We start from the raw sequence: 21,988 nt of genomic DNA on the forward strand, positions 1-21,988 counted from the left end.
CTCCCTTAATTATTCTGCTAGTTACGTCCTCAAAAAAACTCCAGTAGGTTTGTCAAACATGATTTTCCTTTCATAAATCCATGTTTACTTTGTCCAATCCCGTTGATATTTTCTAAGTGTCCTGTTATCACATCCTTTATAACAGACTCTAGCATTTTCCTTACCACTGATGTTACGCTAACTGCTCTGTAATTCGCTGTTTTCTCTCTCCCTCCTTATTTAAATAGTGGGGTTACATTTGCCACCCTCCAACCTGCAGGGACTGTTCCAGAGCCTACAGAATTTTGGAAGATCACAACCAACATATCCACTATTTCCAAGGTCACCTTCTTTGGTACCCTGAGATGTAGATTATCAGGTCCTGGGGGTTTATCGGTTTTCAGTCCCATTAATTTCTCCAGCACTGCTTTTTAAGTAATCGTGATTTCCTTAAATTCCTCCTTTTCACTAGACTTTTGGTTCCCTAGTATTCCTGGGAAGTTATTTGTGTCTTCCTCTGTGAAGAAAGAGCTAAAGTAGTTGTTTAATTGCTCTGCCATATCCTTGGTCTCTATTATAAATTCTCCTGTTTCAGACTGTAAGGGACCTACATTTGATATAGTTGCAATGGAAGAGGTACAGCAAAGGTTCACTAGGTTGGTTCCTGGGATGAGTCAGTGAGTAAATTGGGTATATATGCTCTGGAGTTTAGAAGAATGAGAGGTGATCTCATTGAAACACATAAGATTTTGAAAGGGCTTTACAGGCTAGACACTGAGAGGTTGTTTCCTCTGGCTGGGGAATCTAGAACACAGGGCCACTGTCTCAGGATAAGGGGCCAATCAACATGAAGTCATGGAACCATCAAGATAACATCACAGAGGAAAAGATGACTTGATGGGTGTACTGTCACTCAAATTTTTACTTGCCCCTTCAAGCAACAGTTGGGACATTGTCAATAATAAATACTGATCGAACAGGGGCAACCCTGTGCAATTAAATGAATTAGCAATGGTTATCTCTCAATCACCAACAGAACATCTTAAATTCATTCACTACCTGATGAGTTCAAGCTGCGCCAGCTCCTGATTGGCTTGAAAGATTGGCTTTTTAGTGAAGAGTTCCCCAAGGATACACCTGCAAACAGAACAGACTGAGTTAGCAATATGATCACACACAGGCCTCCAGCTCAGAAGCATGCAGGCCCCCAGCTCGCATGCACATGTTCCCAGCTTGCATGCACGCATGCCCAAAGCTCACATGCAGGTCCCCAGATTACACTCAGGCCACAGCTTGCACACACGCGCACGCGTCTAGGTTGCACCAAGTCCCCAGCTCACAGTAATCAGACATAATTCCAGCGGTACAGATAGCTTTAGGAAGTTGCTAACACCTACAATTTATTGCAGAATTTCTTTTTAAACCAGGGAAGCTTTCTTATAACTATGGAATTTCACTGTGCGCCAAACCTCAGATATAACAAAAGCAGGAAAAAAGAATTAATTCACTTTTCACATAAAAACAATATCATTTTCTGCTGCTTGCATCAAGGGATGAACCCTCACCTGTTCTCTCATTTGACTTGTTTAAATTATCTCTGTTTGAAGATTCCTATTTTCCATCCTCAAACTTCTATTCCAAATACTTGCTTCTCCCCCAATCCTCTGACCTACATTATCTCTTCTTTTTACAGCTTCTTCCTCTTGGTATCAGTCACTTACTGTATGGCATATTATTTCCATTCATGTGATCTATGACAGGAGCTCACAACACCAAGCCTCTCACTCTCCCCTCTCTCTGCAGTACCATTCTAGTGTTTCCTGCTCTCCTCCATCCTCCGCAGTATTGAATCTCAGCCCCTTTTGCCTTTTTATTGCAAACAGCATCATAGCTGTTCTGATTTTGCTTTGGGCTCTATGAAATAATAAACTGTAAAATAATTTGAACAAGGATAATTCAGCAATTGTGCCAGTGCCATGTATAGTCTTCAGAACAACACACATTGCACTTACCCACAGCTCCAAACATCGATGGCTGGAGAGTATCGTTCCTCCCCCAGCAGCAATTCCGGTGGGCGGTACCACAGTGTGATGACTTTGTTAGTGTACGGACGGCTAGGAAACAAAAGTTGGAGCATTGAAGTGTGTCACTCTGAACAAAGCAGCAATATTCTACAATAATGCTAACATCACAAAGTTCAAAGCACAAAGAAACCATTGTGTTTTACCCGCCACCAGAAACGGGCTGCAGTCAGAGCGTGACCGGAGTGCAATCCAAGTGTGGCCGGTGTGCGACCCGAGCGCAACAGGTGCGCAATCTGAGCGTGACCAGAGCGCAATACGAGCATAACCGGAACGCAACCGAGTGCAATCCAAGTGCAATCAGAGCACAATGCAAGTGTAGCCAGAGTGCAATCCGAGCGCGACCAGAGTGCAATCCGAGTGTAACCAGAGTACTGTGCAGCCTGGATTTCTTGGTGTTGCATTAGTCAACTCCATTAAATGTTCCAGTCAGGGTCAAAACAATTGAAGCCTTGCAGGCTTTTTAGTGTGAAAACCCAGGTGCAAATGTCTCACAGCTTTCAGCACAGTGAGGATTTTAATTTCTAATAGACTTGGAACATTTGTTAAGTTTTTAACTGAGGTTTCCCTGAGTGCCCCATTTACATGGCCACTCCTTGGGCACGTATTGCTCCTTTGCCTGCAGATGCTCTCATGCTGTTCCCGTGTGGAATATTCGTGCTGTGACATGAGGCAGGTGCAGCTGTGAATCTGCCTGGATCAATCCGAATGTTTATTTAACATGAGGCTACTTCAGGTCACAGAAGTTGTGACATCTATAAATGGGTCAGAACGCAGCTAACATCAGGCAATGTTCTATGTCAACAACTTAGGCCCAGCTCCCAACTTCAGATTTTTGTCCATCAAAGAACAAGTAAAGGTTACTCTCCCAACAGCTTCCAGATGATACACATCCAAGAAGTCATGGAAAAGAAAAAACTGCCTCAAAATCAAAGATAATTGGGTTTCAATTCAGTGATCTGACTCACAGTTTCAATGTGGGAAATGAAAAATTCACTAATCCAGGTGGAGTTTATCAGATTAATGTGGGCAGCAACGCTGTAACTGGCCAGCAACATAACTGTCATCAAACTGTCATAATACAGGTTGGGAAACCTCTGCTTTTATCTGCATCAGTGTCAAGGTCTCAGTTTCGGCTCCAGTTGATCTGAACTGAGCAGCGGCAGCAACATTATGTAATCTGAGGGCCCCAATGGAAGTGGCCATTCAAGGAATGTGCGTGGACACTATTCATTTCAGTTTTGAAATTTTCAATTGACCTCCAACCTCAATAGCTTAATGGGGGACAGAGTTCCAGGCTTCCACTCCCCTATGTGAAGAAGTTCTTCCTGACATCACCCTTGAATGGCCTGGCTCTCATTTTAAGGTTCTGCGTCCAGTTCTGGAATCATCCACCAGAGGAAATATTTTCCCTCCATCTACCCTATCAAATCTATTAATCATCTTAAACACATCAATTATATCACCCTTTAATCTTTTATATTCAAGAGAAAACAAGACTAGTCTATACAAGGTTTAATTAATTTATTTGTTCATGGAATGTGGGCAACGCTGACTAGACCAGCATTTATGGCCCATCCCTAGTTGCCCTTGAGAAGGTGATGGTGAGCTGCCTTTTTGAACCGCTGTAGTCCATGTGATGTAGGTACATCCACAGTGCTGTTAGGGAGGGAGTTCTAAGATTTTGACCCAGTGACAGTGAAGAAACGGCGATATATTTCCAAGTCAAAATGGTGAGTTGCTTGGGGGGAACTTCCAGGTGGTGGTGTTCCCATGTATCTGCTGCCCCTTCCCATCTAGGTGGTAGAGATCATGGGTTTGGAAGGTGCTGTTGAAGGAGCCTCGGTGAGTTGCTCCAATGCATCTTGTAGATGGTACACACTGCTGCCACTGTGCTTTGGTGGTGGACGGAGTGAATGTTTAAGGGTGGATGGGGTGCCAATCAAGTGGGCTGCTTTGTCCTGGATGGTGGCAAGCTTCTTGTCTGTTGTTGGAGTTGCACACATCCAGGCAAGTGGAGAGTTATCCATCACACTCCTGACTTGTGTCTTGTAGATGCTGGACAGGCTTTGCAAAGTCGGGAGGTGAGCCACTCGCTGCAGGATTCCTAACCTTTGACCTGCTTTTGTAGCCACAGTATTTTTACAGCTGGTCCAGTTCAGTTTCTGGGTAGTGGTAACCCTCAGGATATTGATGGTGCAGGATTCAGATATGGTAATGTCATTGAATATCAAGAGGAGATAGTTAGATTATCTCTTGTGGAACTTTTGTGGCATACAAACGTATGATCTAGGAGCAGGAGTAGGCCACTCGGCCCCTTGAGCCTGCTTCACAATTCAATAAGATCATGGCTGATCTGATTGTAACCTCAACTCCACAACATGTTACTTGCCACTGATCAGCCCAATGTCACGCCACAAATGTCATGAAGTAGAATTGATATGGGTGGAAATTAGGAATAGCAAGAGTCAGAAAAAACTGGTGGGAGTAATTTATGGGCCCCCCTAACTACAGTTAAACCATTGGGCAGGGTTATTGGAGCTTGTAACAAAGACAATGTAATAATTATGGGGGACTTTAATCTTCATATAGACTGAAACAATAAAATTGGCAAGAGTGGTCCAGAAGATGAGTTTGTCAAATGTTTTTGTGGCAGTTTCTTGAAGCAATACGTTGTGGAATCAACTAGGGATAAAGTTATCTTAGATCTAGTATTGTGTAATGATGCAGAGTTAATTAGTAATGTTGTGGTAATAGATCCACTGGGAAATAGTGATCAGAATGCCATTGAATCCAATGTTAAGTTTGAAAGTGACATACTCCAATCACAAACAAGAATCGTAAACTTAAACAAAGCCAATTACATAGGTATGAGAGGAGAACTGGCTAAGGTTAATTGGATAAATAGACTAAAAGGTATGAAGGTAAATGAACAGTGAAATATTTGAAGAAACAAATCAAAATCTTCAACAAAAATTACTTTCCATTGAAAAACAAAAATTCAGCAAGAAAGACCCATCTGTGGCTCACTCACGAAGTTAAGGATAGCATAAGGTTAAAAGAAGAGGCTAAAAATGTTGCAAAAAACAGGAGCAAGGCTGACGATTGGGAATGTTTTAGAAGCCAGCAAAGGACCACCAAAATAGTTGATAAAAAGAGATAAAATAGAATATGAGAGTAAACTAGTCAGGAATGTACAAACAGATTGTAAGAGCTTTTATAAGTATATAAAAAGGAAGAGAGTAGCTAAAGTAAACATAAACCCTTCAGAAGCAGAGACTCAGAGACAGAAGAAGTTATCATGGGGAATGAGGAAATGGCAGAGACATTAAACAAATATTGGGCATCTGTCTTCACAGTAGAAAACAAAAGTTTCATACCAGAAATAGACAGTAACCTAGTGGTTAAACAGGGTGAGGAAATTAAGCTAACTAATATCAGGAGAGAAAAAGCATTGGCGAAACTTGAGGGACTAAAATCCGACAAATCCCCAGGACCTGATGGCCTACACCCTCGGTTTCTAAAAGAGCTGCAGAGATAGTGGATGTGCTTGCTATGATTTTCCAAAATTCCTTAGATTCAGGAACACCCCATCAGATTGGAAGTTGGCAAATGTTACACAAATTTTCAAGAAAGGAGGGAGGGAGAGAGAAAAGACTGAACCACTGGCCAGTTAGCCTCACATCAGTTGTTGGGAAAACGCTGGAATCTATTGTTAAAGAAGTCTTTACAATGCACTTCAAAAAGCAAAAAATTAGAACAAATCAACATGGTTTTACAATTGGGAAATCCTGTTTGACAAATTTATGAGTTTCTTGAGGATATAACTAGTAGGGTAGATACATATATAAGAACATACGAATTAGGAGCAGGGGTAAGCCACTTGATCTCTCAAGCCTGCTCTACCATCCAATTAGGTCATGGCTGTTCTGATTATAACCTCAACTCCACATTCCCACCTATCCTCTTAATTATCAAGAATGTACCTACCTCTGGTTTAAAATTATTCAAAGACTCTGCTTCCACCACCTTTTGAGGAAGAGAGTTCTAAAGACTCATGACCCTCAGAGAAAAAATTTCTCTTCATCTCTGTTTTAAATAAGCCACCCCTTATTTTTAAACAGATAAAGGGGAACCAGTTAATGTAGTATACCTGGATTTCCAAAAGGCTTTCGATAAGGTGCAAACAAAAGGTTAACAGGCAAGATAAGGACTCATGGAGTTGGGGGTGATATATTAGCATGGTTAGAGGATTGGTTAACAGATAGAAAATGGAGAGTGGACATTAGCAGGGCTTTTTCAAGTTGGCAGGGAGTGAATAGTGGAGTGCCGCAAGGATCAGTACTGGGGCCTCGACTATTTACAATCTATATTAATAACTTAGATGAAGAGACAGAGAGCAATGTATCCAAATTTGCTAAGCTAGGTTAAAAGGTAAGCTGCGGGGAGGACACAGAGAGGCTGCAAAGAGATACAGACAGGTTATGTGAGTGGACAACAAGATGGCAGGAGGAGATAATGTGGGGAAGTGTGAAGTTACTCACTTTGGTTCTAAGAACAAAAAAGCAGGATATTTTTTAAAAGGTGTGAAACTTGTAAGTGTTGATGTTCAAAGAGGCTTGGGTGTGTTTGCACAAGGAACACAAAGTTAGCATGCAGGTGCAGCTAGCAATTAGGAAGGCAAATGGCATGATGGCCTTTATTGCAAGGGGGTTGGAGTGTACAGGGTTTTAGTGAGATCACATCTGGAATACTGTGTGCAGTTTTGATCTTCACATTTAAGAAAGGATATACTTGCATTGGAGGTGGTACAGTGGAGGTTCACTGGATTGGTCCCTGGGATGAGTGGGTTGTCCGATGATGAGAGGCTAAGTAAATTGGGCTTATGCTGTCTGGGGTTTAGAAGAATGAGAGGCAACCTCATTGAAACCTACAAAATTCTGACAGGGCTTGATAAGGTAGACACAGAGATTGTTTCCATTGGCTGGGGAATCTAAAAATAGGGGCACAGTCGCAGGATAAGGGGCTTTAGGACTGAGATGAGGAGAAATTACTTCCCTCAAAGGGTTGCAAATATTTGGAATTCTCTACTCAGAGGGTTGTGGATGCTCCATTGTTGAATACATTTAAGGCTGGAATAGACAGATTTTTGATTTCTCAGAGAATTAAGGGATATAGAGCGAGCAGGAAAGTGGAGTTGAAGCCTAAGATCAGCCATGATCATATTGGATGGCTCGACGGGCCATGTGGTCTACTCCTGCTCCTATTTCTTGTGTTTTCCAGGTCTTGCTGAATAAGGAAATGGACTGCTTCAATATCTGAGGAGTTGTGAATGGTGAACATTTTGCAATCATCAGCGAAGACCCCCATTTTTAGCCTTAAGATGGAGGTCATTGATGAAGGTGTTGAAGATGGTTGAATCGAGAACACTACTCTGAGGAATTCCTGCAGCAACATCCAGGGACTGAGACAATTGCCCTCCAGCAACCATAACCATCATCCTTTGTGCTAGGTATGACTCCAACCAGTGGACAGTTTTCCCTGATTCCCACTGAGCCCAGTTTTGCTCGGGCTCCTTGATGCCACACTCTGTCAATTGTGGCCTTGATGTCAAGGGCAGTCTCAGTCGGGGCCATGGCCCATAGGATCCATGAGAAGGTTCAAGGGGTCCGCAAGTGGCTCCCTGTCCCCACCATGGAGACAATGTAATACTGATTTAATGCTGAGGGGGAATTTCTTCACTCAGAGGGTGGCAAATCTTTGGAATTCTCAGCGCCTTGGAGGCTCAGTCATTGAGTATGTTCAAGGCTGATAGATTTCTACATATTAAGAGCATCCAAGGATATGGGGATAGTGCAGGAAAATGGTTTTGAAGTAGAAGATCAGCCATGATCTCAGTGAATGGCAGAGAGGGCTCTAAGGGCTGAATGGCCTACTCCTCCTATTTCTTATTCTGATCCTCGAAGCTAACAGTATCCAGGGCACAGAGTTTACACCATCCAGCCCCAAGTCACCAACTGACAGCAGAACAGCATTACTTTAGTCCCCAAATACACAGTATGTCAGGAACAAGAAACCAAATCTTTGGCCCTGGAGCAGATAAGCTACATTCGGCTTGTAACAGAAAGAGAAGCGAGAACTGTTAACTGTCAATCCTATCAGCACTCTGTCAGCTCCATTAACGTTTTACTAACTTTAGTAACAGTTTAGTAACTTCAATATAAATTTACAAACTTCAGGGGCCGGTTACTCACCTCTGGGGCCGTTCATGAACCTCAGAGATGGGTTACAAATCACCAGGACTGGTTACTATCCTGAAGACCACTTACTAATCTCAGGGACCACTTACTAATCTCAGGGACCACTTACTAACCTCCGCGGCCGGTTACTAACCTCTGCGGCCGGTTACTAACCTCCGGGACCGGTTACTAACCTCCGGGACCGGTTACTAACCTCCGGGACAGGTTACTAACCTCTGCGGCCGGTTACTAACCTCCGGGACAGGTTACTAACCTCCGGGACAGGTTACTAACCTCCGCGGCCGGTTACTAACCTCTGCGGCCGGTTACTAACCTCCGGGACAGGTTACTAACCTCCGGGACCGGTTACTAACCTCCGGGACAGGTTACTAACCTCCGGGACCGGTTACTAACCTCCGGGACCGGTTACTAACCTCCGGGACCGGTTACTAACCTCCGGAACCGGTTACTAACCTCCGGGACCGGTTACTAACCTCCGGGACCGGTTACTAATCTCAGCAACTGTTTACTAAACTCAGGGGCAGGTTACTAACTCCAGTATAACTCCGCCTCTCTCAGAAACAGTTCACTAATTTAAGCATAACTGAGCCAGGATAAACAATGAACATGACCAGCACACAGAATCACAGAATGTTTACAGCACAGGAGGCGGCTATTCAGCCCACTGTGTTTGCACCAGCTCTCCAAATGAGCATTATGACCAAATGCCATTGCCCTGCCTTTTCCCCGTACCCCTGCATTGTTTCTATTCAAATGATCATCTAATGGCCTCTTGAATACCTCGATTGAACCTGCCTCCACCACACTTACAGGCAGTGCATTCCAGACCCGATCCACTCGTTGTGTGAAGAAGTTTTTTCTCACATCACATTTGCTTTTTTTGCAAATCACTTTAAATCTGTGCCCTCTCGTTCTTGATCCTTAAACGAGTGGGAGCTTCTCCCTATCTACTCTGTCCAGCCCCATCATGATTTTGAACATCTCTATCAAATCTCCTCTTAGCTTTCTTCTCTCCAAGGAGAACATTCCCTCTCCAATCTATAGAAACATAGAAACTAGGAGCAAGAGTAGGCCATTTGGCTCTTCGAGCTTGCTCTGCCTTTCAACATGATCATAGCTGATCCTCTATCTCAACGCCATATTCCTGCTTTCTCTCCATACCCCTTGATGCCCCTAATATCCAAAAATTAATCAATTTCTTTCTTGAATATATTCAGTGACCCGGCCTCCACAGCCTTCTGTGGTAGAGAATTCCACAGGTTGACCACCCTCTGAGTGAAGAAATTTTCCCTCATCTCAGTCCTAAAAGGCCTGCCCCGTGTCCTGAGACTGTGGCCCCTGGTTCTAGATTCCCCAATCAGGGGAAATGTTCTCTCTGCATCCAGTCTGTCTAGCCCTGTTAGAATTTTATACGTTTCAATCAGATGCCCTCTCATTCTTCTAAACTCTAGTGAATACAGTCGAACCAATCTCTCCTCATATGACAGTCCTGACATCCCCGGTATCAGCCTAATGAACCTTCGCTGTAGTCCTTCTATGGCAAGTATATCCTTTCTTAGGTAGGGAGACCAAAACTGCATGAAATACTCCAGGTGTGGTCTCACTGTATAACTGCAGTAAGACATCCCTACTTCTCAGCTCAAATCCTCTTGCAATGAAGGCCAACATACCATTTGCCTTCCTAACTTCTTACTGCACCTGCCATTTACTTTTGTTGACTGGTGTACAAGTACACCAAGATCCCTCTGTACATCCACATTTCCCAATATATCACCATTTAAATAATACTCTACCTTTCTGTTTTTCACACCGAAGCGTATAACTTCACATTTATCCATGTTATACTGCAATCTGCCATGTGTTTGCCTACACTCACAACTTGTCTAAATCGCCCTGAAGCCTCCTTGCATCCTCCTCACAACTCTCAACCCCGCCCAGTTTTGTGTCGTAAGCAAACTTGGAAATATTGCATTTGGTTCCCTCATCCAAGTCATTTATATATATCGTGAATAGCTGGGGCCCAAGCACTGATCCCTGTGGCACACCACTAGTCACTGCCTGCCACCCGGAAAAAGGTCCATTTATTCCCATTCTCTGTTTCCGATCTGTCAACCAATTCTCAATCCAAGCCAGTATATTACCCCCAATCCCATGTGCTTTAATTTTGCCCACTAGCTTCTGATGTAGGACCTTATCAAAAGCCTACTTGAAATACAAATACACCACATCAACTGGTTCTCCCTTATCCATTCTACTAGTTACATTCTCAAAAAACTCCAGTAGATTAGTTAAGCATGATTTCCCTTTCATAAACCCATGCTGACTTTGTCTAATCCCATTAATGCTTTCCAAGTGTTACATTACCACATCTTTTATAACAGACCCTAGCATTTTCCCCACTGCTTTCTTCGTAACTGAAGTTTCTCATTCCTGGAGCCATTCTTGTAAATCTCTTCAGCACTCTCTCCAATGTGTTCACATCCTTCCCTATTATGTGGTGCCCAGCTGAAGTCTAATGAGTGTCTTATATAATTCAGCATGGCCTCCTTGCTCTTGTACTCTATGCCCCTATTAATAAAGCCCAGGATACTATTTGCTTTATTTAATGCTCTCTCCATCTGTCCTGCCACCTTCGACGATCTATGCACAAATACACCCAGGTCTTTCTGCTCCTGCACCCCCTTCAAAATTTCATCCCTTATTTTATATTGTCTCTCTATGTTCTTACTACCAAAATGCATCACCTCACACTTCTCCACATTGAACTTCATCCGCCAACTATCTGCCCACTCCACCAACTTGTCTATGTTCTTTTGAAGTTCCACACCGTCCTCCTCGCAGTTTACAACACTCCCAAGCTTCATATCATCCGCAAACTTTGAAACTGTCCCCTGCACACCAAGATCCAGATCACAAGCTGTGCTTCTTCTTTGCGCCATTTGAAAACACTCTGATCTATCTTTGATCCACAGTGGATGACCTCCCACTTGCTAACATTGAACTCCATCTGCCATTTCTTCCATCTCACTTAATCTATCAATGTCCCTTTACAACTTTCTGCCCCAATCTATAGTATTTACTGTGCTACCTAGCTTAGTGTCAGCAGCAAACTTAAATAAATGGCTCTCTATTCCTTCATCTAAGTCATCTACAAATATTGTTAAGAGTCAACACCCGAGTGTAGATCACTTCCTGTCACTTCTAGTCCTATCTGGAATGGTCGGTGAGAAGAATTTAAGCAATATTCCTTCAAGAGATTTTCCTCATTGTAGCCTCAAAAAAGACCTGTGACTTTCCCTACTCCCAACTGGCTGTTAAAAGTATCTCAATACTGTTTGCACATAGCTCTCCTGTTGTCCTCCGTCAATCCACAAAAACAAACTGGGACATCATCCTGTCTTTGAACATACACAACTATTCCTTCATGGCAGCTTGGTCAAATTGCTGTAATTCCCAACTCAACACCATTAGCACACGGTTATAAGTGATTCAAGGACAAGGGGACATAACTATAAACGTAGCAGAAAAATCCGACAAACAACGTGTTCAATAAGCAACCAGTTTAGACTTTGTTGTTAGTGTCTGTCTTGATGTTGAGGTGGTGGGGTTTGGAAGTGCAGGGGAATAAACTTGGCGAGTTGCTGCATTTCGTCCTGTTGATGAAACACTGCAGCCACAGGTGGAAGGGGTTGGATATTGTATCCAGTAGCAGGGGGCGCCCACAGGCTATTTAATGCAAGGCTTTTTTTTAACTCTTAACAATCTGTAAGCTTCTACATCAAAGATATAGAGAAGAGACAATGAGGTACAGACATTAAGGATAAATTTGCTCAACATAACATTTGGTTTCACTGAACAGCATCAGGCAGTAGCTGGTCAGAGCCCAGATCCTTTGTGGAATGCTTATAAGCATTACTGTAAGATTCTCTCCCCCAAGTTGTGGTGCACCAAGTGTTGCCCGGCTACCTGCGCAGGCACCAATTAACACCATTACTAAAAATCTCTCTGGCCCCATGTAAAGTATCCCGTGCCCACATGGTAATATAACCCAGAGAACTCTGAAGAAAAGTCATATGGACTCAAAATGTTAACTTTGTTTCTCTTTCCACAAATGCTGCCAGGCCTGCTGAGTTTTTCCAGCATTTCCTGTTTTTATTTCAGAGTGCTATATACTTGGCTCCTGCTCTCATACACACCATGGTGCCTTGACTGGGAACCGACAGACAGTGAGTGAATATTACACCATTTAGCAACTCACCTCTCCTCCGAGTTGTACAATCGGGCCAAACCAAAATCCGCCAGCTTGATCTGTCCACTGGATAAAGGGAACAATCAGTGAGACAGAAGTTTCTATTCTAATCACACGCCCAAAACTAAAACCCCACCCCCTCTCACTAACCCCTCCCCACTACCCAGATAAAGGGAACAACCATTGTGACAGCAGTTTCCACCCCTGCCCCATCCCACTAAACCCCCTGAATGAAGGGAACAATCAGTGAGATAGCAGTTCCATACTAAACCGACCCCCAAACTGAACTGCTCCCCCTAAACTGAGCCATCCCCTCAAACTGAACCATTCCCGAAACTAAACCACCCCCCCAAACTGAACCATTCCCGAAACTAAACCACGCCCTCAAAACTGAACCATCCGCCAAACTGAACCACCCCCTCAAAACTGAACCACCCCCTCAAAACTGAACCATCCCCCAAAACTGAACCATCCACCAAAACTGAACCATCCACCAAAACTGAACCACCCCCTCAAAACTGAACCACCCCCTCAAAACTGAACCATCCACCAAAACTGAACCACCTCCTCAAAACTGAACCACCCCCTCAAAACTGAACCACCCCCTCAAAACTGAACCACCCCCTCAAAACTGAACCATCTGCCAAACTGATCCATCCCCCAAAACTGAACCACCCCCTCAAAACTGAACCACCCCCTCAAAACTGAACCACCCCCTCAAAACTGAACCATCCGCCAAACTGAACCATTCCCCAAAACTGAACCACCCCCTCAAAACTGAACCATCCGCCAAACTGAACCATCCGCCAAAACTGAACCATCCGCCAAAACTGAACCATCCCCCAAAACTGAACCATTCGCCAAAACTGAACCATTCGCCAAAACTGAACCATCCCCCAAAACTGAGCCATCCGCCAAACTGAACCATCCGCCAAAACTGAACCATCCCCCAAAACTGAGCCATCCGCCAAACTGAACCATCCGCCAAACTGAACCATCCCCCAAAACTGAACCACCGCCTCAAAACTGAACCACCCCCTCAAAACTGAACCATCCGCCAAACTGAACCATCCGCCAAAACTGAACCACCCCCTCAAAACTGAACCATCCGCCAAAACTGAACCATCCACCAAAACTGAACCATCCCCCAAAACTGAGCCATCCGCCAAACTGAACCATCCGCCAAAACTGAACCATCCCCCAAAACTGAGCCATCCGCCAAACTGAACCATCCGCCAAAACTGAACCATCCCCCAAAACTGAGCCATCCGCCAAACTGAACCATCCCCCAAAACTGAACCACCCCCCAAAACTGAACCATCCGCCAAAACTGAACCATCCGCCAAAACTGAACCATCCACCAAAACTGAGCCATCCCCCAATCCGCCAAACTGAACCATCCCCCAAAACTGAACCACACCCACCAAAGTGAACCACCCACCCCCGCCAAAAGCTGAATCACCCCCAAAACTGAATCACCTCCCACCAAAACTGAACCACCCCCGTAAAGACCATAAGGTGTAGGAGCAGTAGTCCATCCACACCATCGAGTCTGCTCCGCCATTCAATGAGATCATGGCTGATCTGAAAATCCTCAACTCCAATTTCCTGCCTTTTCCCCTTAACCCTTGATTCCCTTACTGATTAAAAATCTGTCTATCTCAGCCTTGAATATACTTAATGCCCCAACCTCTGCAGTAAAGAATTCCACAGATTCACTACCCTCTGAGAGAAGAAATTCCCCCTCATCTGTCTTAAATGGGCGACCCCTCACTCTGAGATTATGTCCTCTGGTCTTACACTCTCCCATGAGGGGAAACAACCTCTCAGCATCCACCCTGTCAAGCCCCCTAAGAATCTTATATGTTTCAATAAGGTCGCCTCTCATTCTTCTAAACTCCAATGAATACAGGCCCAACCTACTCAACCTCTCCTCATAAGAAAATCCCTCTATACTCGGGATCAACCTAGTGAACCTTCTCTGAACTGCCTCCAATGTCAGTATATCTTTCCTTAGATAAGGGGACCAAAACAGTTCACAGTATTCTAGGTGTGGTCTAACTAGTGCCTTGTATAGTTTTAGCAAGTCTTGCCTATTTTTATACTCTATTCCCTTTGAAATAAAGGCCAACATTCCATTTGCCTTCCCTATTACCTGCTGAACTTGTACGCTAGCTTTTTGGGATTCATGCACGAGGACCCCCAAATCCTCCTGTGCTGCAGCTTTCTGCAGTCTTTCTCCATTTAAGTTATATTCAGCTCCTCTATTCTTCCTGCCAAAGTGCATAATCTCACATTTTCCCACAATATATTCCATCTGCCATGTTTTTGCCCACTCACTTCACCTGTCTATATCCCTCTGTAGACTCTTTGTGTCATCCTCACTACTTGCCTTCATACCTATTTTTGTGTCATCTGGAAACTTGGCGATAGTACGTTCATTTCCCTCATCCAAGTCATTAATATATATTGTAAATAATTGTGGCCCCAGCACTGATCCCTGTGGCACTCCACTAGTTACAGGTTGCCATCCTGAAACGCCCCCCTTCTCCCAACTCTCTGTCTTCTATTAGTTAGCCAGTCCTCTATCCATGCTAATATACTACCCCTAACACCATGGGCTCTTATCTTATTGAGTAGCCTTACGTGTGTTACTTTATCGAACGCCTTTTGGAAATCCAAATATATTGGTTCCCCTTTATCTATCCCGCTTGTTACCTCCTCGAAGAATTCTAATAAATTTGTCAGACATGATTTCCCCTTAATGAAGCCAAGCTGACTACGCTTGTTTATATTATACATTTCTAAATGCTCTGCTATTACATCCTTTATAATAGACTCTAACATTTTCCCATTGACAGATGTTAAGCTAACTGATGTAGAGTTACCTTTTTGTCTTCCTTCCCTTTTGAATAAGGGTGTTACACTAGCAATTTTCCAATCCTCTGGGACTTTTCCAGAATCTAAGGATTCTTGGAAGATTACTATCAGTGCATCCATTATCTCTGCAGCTATTTCCTTTAATATCCTAGGATGCAACCCATCAGGTCCAGGGAACTTGTCGGCCTTTAGCCCCATTAGTTTCCCTAGTACTTTTTCTCTAGTGATTGTTATTGTATTTATTTCCTCCCCCACTTTTGCCCCTTGATTATTTAGTATTTTTGATCTCCTGCATGAAGACTAATGCAAAATATTTATTCAACTCCTCTGCCATTTCCTGGTTCCCCATTATTATTTCCCTAGTCTCATTCTCTAAGGGGCTTATATTGCCTTTGGCCTCTCCCTTTTTATATATTTAAAGAAGGTCTTACTGTCCATTTTGATATTACTTGCTAGCTTACCTTCAAAGTTTATTTTCTCCCTCTTTATTATTTTTTGGTCATCTTCTGTTGGTTTTTAAAACTTTCTCAATCCTCTGGCTTACCACTAATCTTTGCCACATTGTATGTTTTTTCTTTCACTTTGATACTACCCTTAACTTCCTTGGTTAACCATGGTTGGTTTATCCACTTCCTACAATCCTTCTTCTTCACTGGGATATATATTGTTGAGTCATGAACTATTTTCTTGAATGGCTGCCATTGTTCATGAACCGTCTTTTCTGCTAAACTCCTTTCCCAGTCCACTCCAGCCAACTCTGCCCTCATTCCTTTGTAATTACTCTTATTTAAGTTTAGGACAGTTGTTTCTGAACTAAGTTTCTCACTCTCAAACTGAATGCTAAATTCCACCATGTTTTGGTCACTATTTCCTAGGGGATCTTTTACTCTAAGGTCATTTATTAAATCTGCTCCATTACACATTACCAGATCCAAAATAGCCTCATCTATGGTTGGATTTACAACTTATTGCTCCAAACTGAACCATCCCCCAAAGTGAACCACCCCCTGCCCCCAAATTGAACCATCGCCCCTAAACTTAAACCATCCCCTCAAACTGAGCCATCACCCCAAAACTGAGCCACCCCTCAAGCTGAACCGCCGCCCCAAAACTGAACCATCCCCCTAAACTAAATCACTCCATCAAACTGAACCACTCCCATATACTAAACCGACCCCCAAAATTAAACACCCCCCAAAACTGAACCACCCCCCAAAACTGAACCACCCCCCAAAACTGAACCACCCCCGCCAAACTAAACCATCCCCCTAAAATAACTCTCCTGCCCCACGATAATCATCCTGGATAAAAGGAATAACCAGTGAGATAAGCCCCCAACTTACCCTCACACACCCCCGCCCCCCCAGCCCACAAAAACAAAACCTCCCCCATGTCCCCCCATCAACAGCTTCCCACAAAGTATATCTCCCATCCTCCACTAGCTCTGCATATCCGTACCTGTTGTTGAGGAGGATGTTGGAGCATTTAATATCACGGTGCAGAAAATTCTTCTTATGACAGTAATCCAGACCATCCATCAGTTGCCGCATGAAGGACTTGATGTGGTCCTCAGTAAAATGCACCAGCCCTGACTCCAGCAAACCCATCAAATCATGGTCCATGTACTCAAAGACCAGGTAGAAAGCTCCTGTTAGATTAGTGACGGAGACAACATGAGCAAGCAAATGGTTACTGTCATCATTTACTCAGCACAGGAGAAAGTTACTCACATAACTTAGCACGGGATTCTCAAATATTTACTGTTGCTGTCTTAAAATGCAGACTCCCTTATGTGTCAGCTTGGCTGAGTCAGAATCACTCATCTCTGTAAATCCATTACTGTTGGTTCAAACCCCACTCCATGTCTTGAGCCCACTACCTGAATCATCATCTTAGTTCAGTGCACCATATTGACATGCGGCCATCGTTCAGATCACAACATTTGCGGGGAGATAGTGGTGCAGTGGTCACATCACTGAAATAATAATCCAGAGGACTAAGCTAACGTCTTGGCGACATAGGTTCAAATTCGACCATGGCAGCTGGCGGAATTTAAATTCAATTAACAAAATCTGGAATTGAAATCTAATCCCAGTAATGAAACTACCATCAATTGTTATAAAAACCCATCTGGTTCACTAATGTCCTTTAGGGAAGGAAATCTGCCGTCCTTAACTGGTCTGGCCTACATGTGACTCCAGACCCCAGCAGTGTGGTTGACTCTTAACTACCCTCTGAAATGGCTTCGCAAGCCACATAGTTCAAGGGCAATAAGGGATGGGCAACAAATGCAGGCCTTACCAGCGATGCCCACATACCATGAAAAACTGAATTAAAAACAAATTAAACCTGACGGCTGCTCAGCTAAAGATCCCAGGGCAGCAGTTCAGGAGTGCTCCCAGTGTTGCTCACTGCAGTCAGAAATGGATTAACTGATCATTCATTCCTTTCTGTTGATTTGATGCTTGAAAAGCTCCAGGAAGGAGGCATTTCTGGCCAATTAGTCACAAGTCTGAGAAGTTAAAGGTTACCTGATCCCCAAGTGCGAATTTAACAAGGTGCTGCTGGTCCCCACCCCACCCCCCCAGCTAAAATGTCAGGGGGTGGGGAGAGGGAGGAGCCACCTTCTAGATGGCTGCCCCGTCCATTAGTTGAGTTGAGACAGGATTTTCACCTCTCAGAAACAGGAAGTCCTGACTCTCCAGCATCGGCAGGGCCACGGGGAGCATCAGCAAGGCCGAGGCGAGGAGGGTGGGGTGTGTAGGGGGACTGGGGGTTGTTGTTATACCTTGCAGGGGGGGGGGGCCCATTAATGGGAACCCCCCTCACCCACCACCAGCCCACAGAGGGAAAGCTTCCAGGTGAGCCACTTGGTATGGGACACTCCCGCCCTCAGTTAAATCCTGGCAGCAACTAGATGAGGCTCTTAATGGAGCATTAATTTTGAACTAAGTTTTTCTCCCTCTCTTGGGAGAGGTAGGTGGACTATGTGGAGCTTGCATCATTGTATGGATGGTGTGAAGTTCATATATTTTCATGGGACTATTGTTTTAATACTGGAGAGGTTAAACTGATTAAGTTTGAAATTGACCTGATATGAACATGAAGTAAAGGGCATTGGAATTGTTTTACTATTTGACAGAATATATGATAGATATAACAGATAACTTTGTGCCCATCAAAGCAATATTCTCTTTGTGATGATTCAATTACACTGTAGCCTTCATCAAAGATGGACACCAATATGTGGCATTTAAAATGAACTTCAATGCAATTAAGATAATTCATTAGAGGCAGTTGAAACAAACAGTCTGATAGGAAAACAATGTGATCAGGATGTAGCCAACTCTGTAAAGATATGGATGTGTCACAACATACTGACAAGATACATACTAGGAAACCATGGTAACAGGTTGTTAAGGCTGGTGTCATAGCGTGTAACGACCTTACTCAGTTGAAGTGAAAATGAATTTCCGACCATTCCTGTTTATTTCCCTTTTGAAGTAGAGTATAGGGTCATCCTTTTGATAGCATTTCCATTGAGACGATTACAATGGGATATGATTAAAGTGTAGTTCATTGCATATTTTTGCATGGTGTCCTGAATGTCACGAATGTTTCTGTGATGAGTGTTAAATAATGCAGGGCGTGTGTTACAATGGTGTTTTTGTAAACTTACCATTTAAAAAATATCTTTTTGTTGTTTCTTGTTATTATGAGATTGAAGAATTAAATAAAGCTCTGTTTGTTTTAATAAATTTGAATTTTGATCTTTGTCACATTACTGCAAACCAGTATTGTGAAGGTACTCATATATTTATATATAAAATGGCCCAAGCTCTGTATCCTTTGCCTTCATTAATAAGCAGTTACACTGTTTACAAGCTGCTTCTTACTGCCCACACACATTGGGTCTGATCACTGGGCCCAAAGACCAACTTTGGCCATTACAACCACAACTGCAACCTGGTCACTGCTGCAACAAGTTCCACAGCATTACTTTGCAAAAAAGTTGAGTAAGTGGCCAGTACAGTGGTCTTAAATGCAACACATCACAAATTGTAAAATTTGGGCATTTGGTGAGCGTGGGAATGTAGTGCAGAGGGGGAAGGAGTTGCTACTTTTTGCCTCAAACACATGTAGTGACTTATGATACAGGTAAATATTTAATCCACCTATAATTTAAAATAGATCAAGTATTGCTAAAAAGATATCTTGCTGAAGCTTTTCATCTTCAGTCATCATTTGCAGAAAATAAAAGCTCACGGTGTAGGGGGTAACAGATTGGCATGGATAGAAGATTGGCTGGCTAACAGGAAGCAGATAGTTGGCATAAATGGGTCATTTTCTGGTTGCAGGATGTGACGAGTGGTGTGCCATAGGGATCAGTGCTGGGACCTCAACTTTCTACAATTTATATCAACGGTTTTGATGAAGGGACCATAGGAATGGTTGCTAAATTTGCTGACGACACAAATATAGGTAGGAAAGTAAATTGTGAAGAGGAGGCTACAGAGTGACATAGATAGGTTAAGTGAGTGAGCAAAGGTCTGGCAAATTGAGTATAATGTGGGCAAATGTGAAATTGTTCATTTTGGCAGGAAGAATAAAAAAGAAGCTTATTATCTAAATGGTGAGAGATTGCAGAGCTCGGAGATTCAGAGGGATCGGGGTGTCCTAGTGCATGAATCACAAAAGGTTAGTATGCAGGTACAGCAGGTAACTAGGAAAGCCAATAGAATATTATAATTTATTGAGAGAGGAATTGATTCCAAAAGTAGGGAGGTTATGCTTCAGTTGTACAGGGCATTGGTGAGACCACATCTGGAACATTGTGTACAGTACTGGTCTCCTTATTTAAAGAAAGGTGTAAATGTGTTAGAAGCTGTTCAGAGAAGGTTTACTAGACTAATATCAGGAATGGGCGGATTGTTTTATGAGTAAAGGCTGGACAGGTTAGGCTTGTATCCACTGGAATTTAGAAGAGTAGGAGGCGACTTAATTGAAACCTTTAAAATCCTGAGAGGTCTTGACAGGATGGATATGGAGAGGATGTTTCCTCTTGTGGGAGAATCTAGAGCTAGGGGGTCACTGTTTAAAAATAAGGGGTCGCACATTTAAGACAGAGATGAGGAGAATTTTTTTCTCTGAGGGTTGCGAGTCTTTGGAATTCTCTTTCTCAAAAGGCGGTGGAAGCAGGCAGAGTCTTTGAATATTTTTAAGACAGAGCTAGATAGATTCTTGATTAACAAGGGGGTGACAGATTATCAGAGGTAGGCAGGAATGTGGAGTTAAGGTTACATTCAAATCAGCCATGGTCTTATTGAATGGCAGAGCAGGCTCGAGGGGCTGAGTGGCCTAATCCTGCTCCTAATTAGCATGTTCGTATGTAGGGCAAATGCAAAAACGCCAAATTTCAAATGGTCACAACAAGTTATACAACAGGAGAAAAGGGTGCTGATTGGCTAGGCCAGGCTTATCCAAGCCACGGCCAGTAGGCCGGACTGTGGCCCACAAAGCCCCTCTAGGTGGTCTTCCCGAGCAACTGTTCAAAATGCTGGTAAGACAGGACAGTGAGGTTGAAGATTTCTGCTCCATCAATCACAGGCTGTTCCTCTCCTGTCCTTGCTGCTGATAGGCTCACTAGTAGGTGGGTGAGAATGAGGGAGGGAGGGTGAGAAGGTGGGCCGTTGAGATTGAGGGTAGGCGTGAGGGAGCGCGGGCAGGAGGGGCAGAATGAGGGAGGGTGGGCGGACGCGAACGAGGGCGGGCGGGTGGGGGCGAACCTGGGTGGGAGGGCGGGTGGGTGCGAACGAGTGCCATAAAAGACAGGATGGTGCCGGAAAGGAGTCCTGGACCAATGGAGCTGCCTGGCAACAGTGTTTTAATTGGCTCCTGACCAGGTGACCAGGTTTTTGTGTGAAGGCAGTGAAGCTGAATAGCTCTTAGCCTGAAAAGAACAAGACCTAAAACCTCTTTTTCCTGTGCATGGAAGATTCCAGTAATTCTACATTAATAGCTAGCTGGCTTTTCTTCTCAGATCTCTATCACCTGCTCTCTCTCTGAAAACCCCTGTCAAGAGGCAAAGGGGAAAATCACTGTTCGGGACATTGAAAGGCAAGTGCTCAACCAGTGAACTAAATATTGAAAGTGCTGGAAGACCGCCTCGCATCATCAACAAGAACTGAAAGGGATTTGGAAGATATCGATCAAAATCAACCCATCAAATCCTGTACTCCAGAATTGGTGCTATTGAGCTGTTTTATCCCACCCTTAAAATCCATGTTTTGTGTGTCTTATGTGCCGTGTGTGTGTGTGTGTGTGGATATATGTGTGTGTGTGTGTGTGTGTGTGTGTGTGTGTGTGCGCGCGCGCGCGTGCATAGAGATTTAAGAAGGGGGTAGGGTTTAGATTATAGTGTTAGAAGTTAGTAGTTCATATTTCTTTCTTTGCCACGAGTTAAAGACAATTTGTTCAGTAAACAGTTATTTATTAAGTTTACAAACCTGGTGCTCGTATTCTGTTAACCTAAATTAAAC

At 43.6% G+C, this 21,988-nt stretch overlaps 1 protein-coding gene across 1 annotated transcript in view; it reads right to left on the minus strand.

Moving 5' to 3' along the window:
• cdk12 (cyclin dependent kinase 12) overlaps nt 1-21,988 on the minus strand; it is a 66,763-nt gene that overhangs the window by 21,944 nt on the left and 22,831 nt on the right. The window contains exons 6-9 of the mRNA XM_078529522.1: nt 16,908-17,097; nt 12,579-12,635; nt 1,992-2,093; nt 1,039-1,116 (exon numbers count right to left, since the gene is read on the minus strand). Coding sequence (XP_078385648.1) covers nt 1,039-1,116; nt 1,992-2,093; nt 12,579-12,635; nt 16,908-17,097 — 427 coding nt within the window. The remainder of the gene's footprint in view (nt 1-1,038; nt 1,117-1,991; nt 2,094-12,578; nt 12,636-16,907; nt 17,098-21,988) is intronic.

This window comes from Cetorhinus maximus, chromosome 25 (assembly GCF_964194155.1).
Source record: "Cetorhinus maximus chromosome 25, sCetMax3.hap1.1, whole genome shotgun sequence".
NCBI classification, from domain to species: Eukaryota; Metazoa; Chordata; class Chondrichthyes; order Lamniformes; family Cetorhinidae; genus Cetorhinus; species Cetorhinus maximus.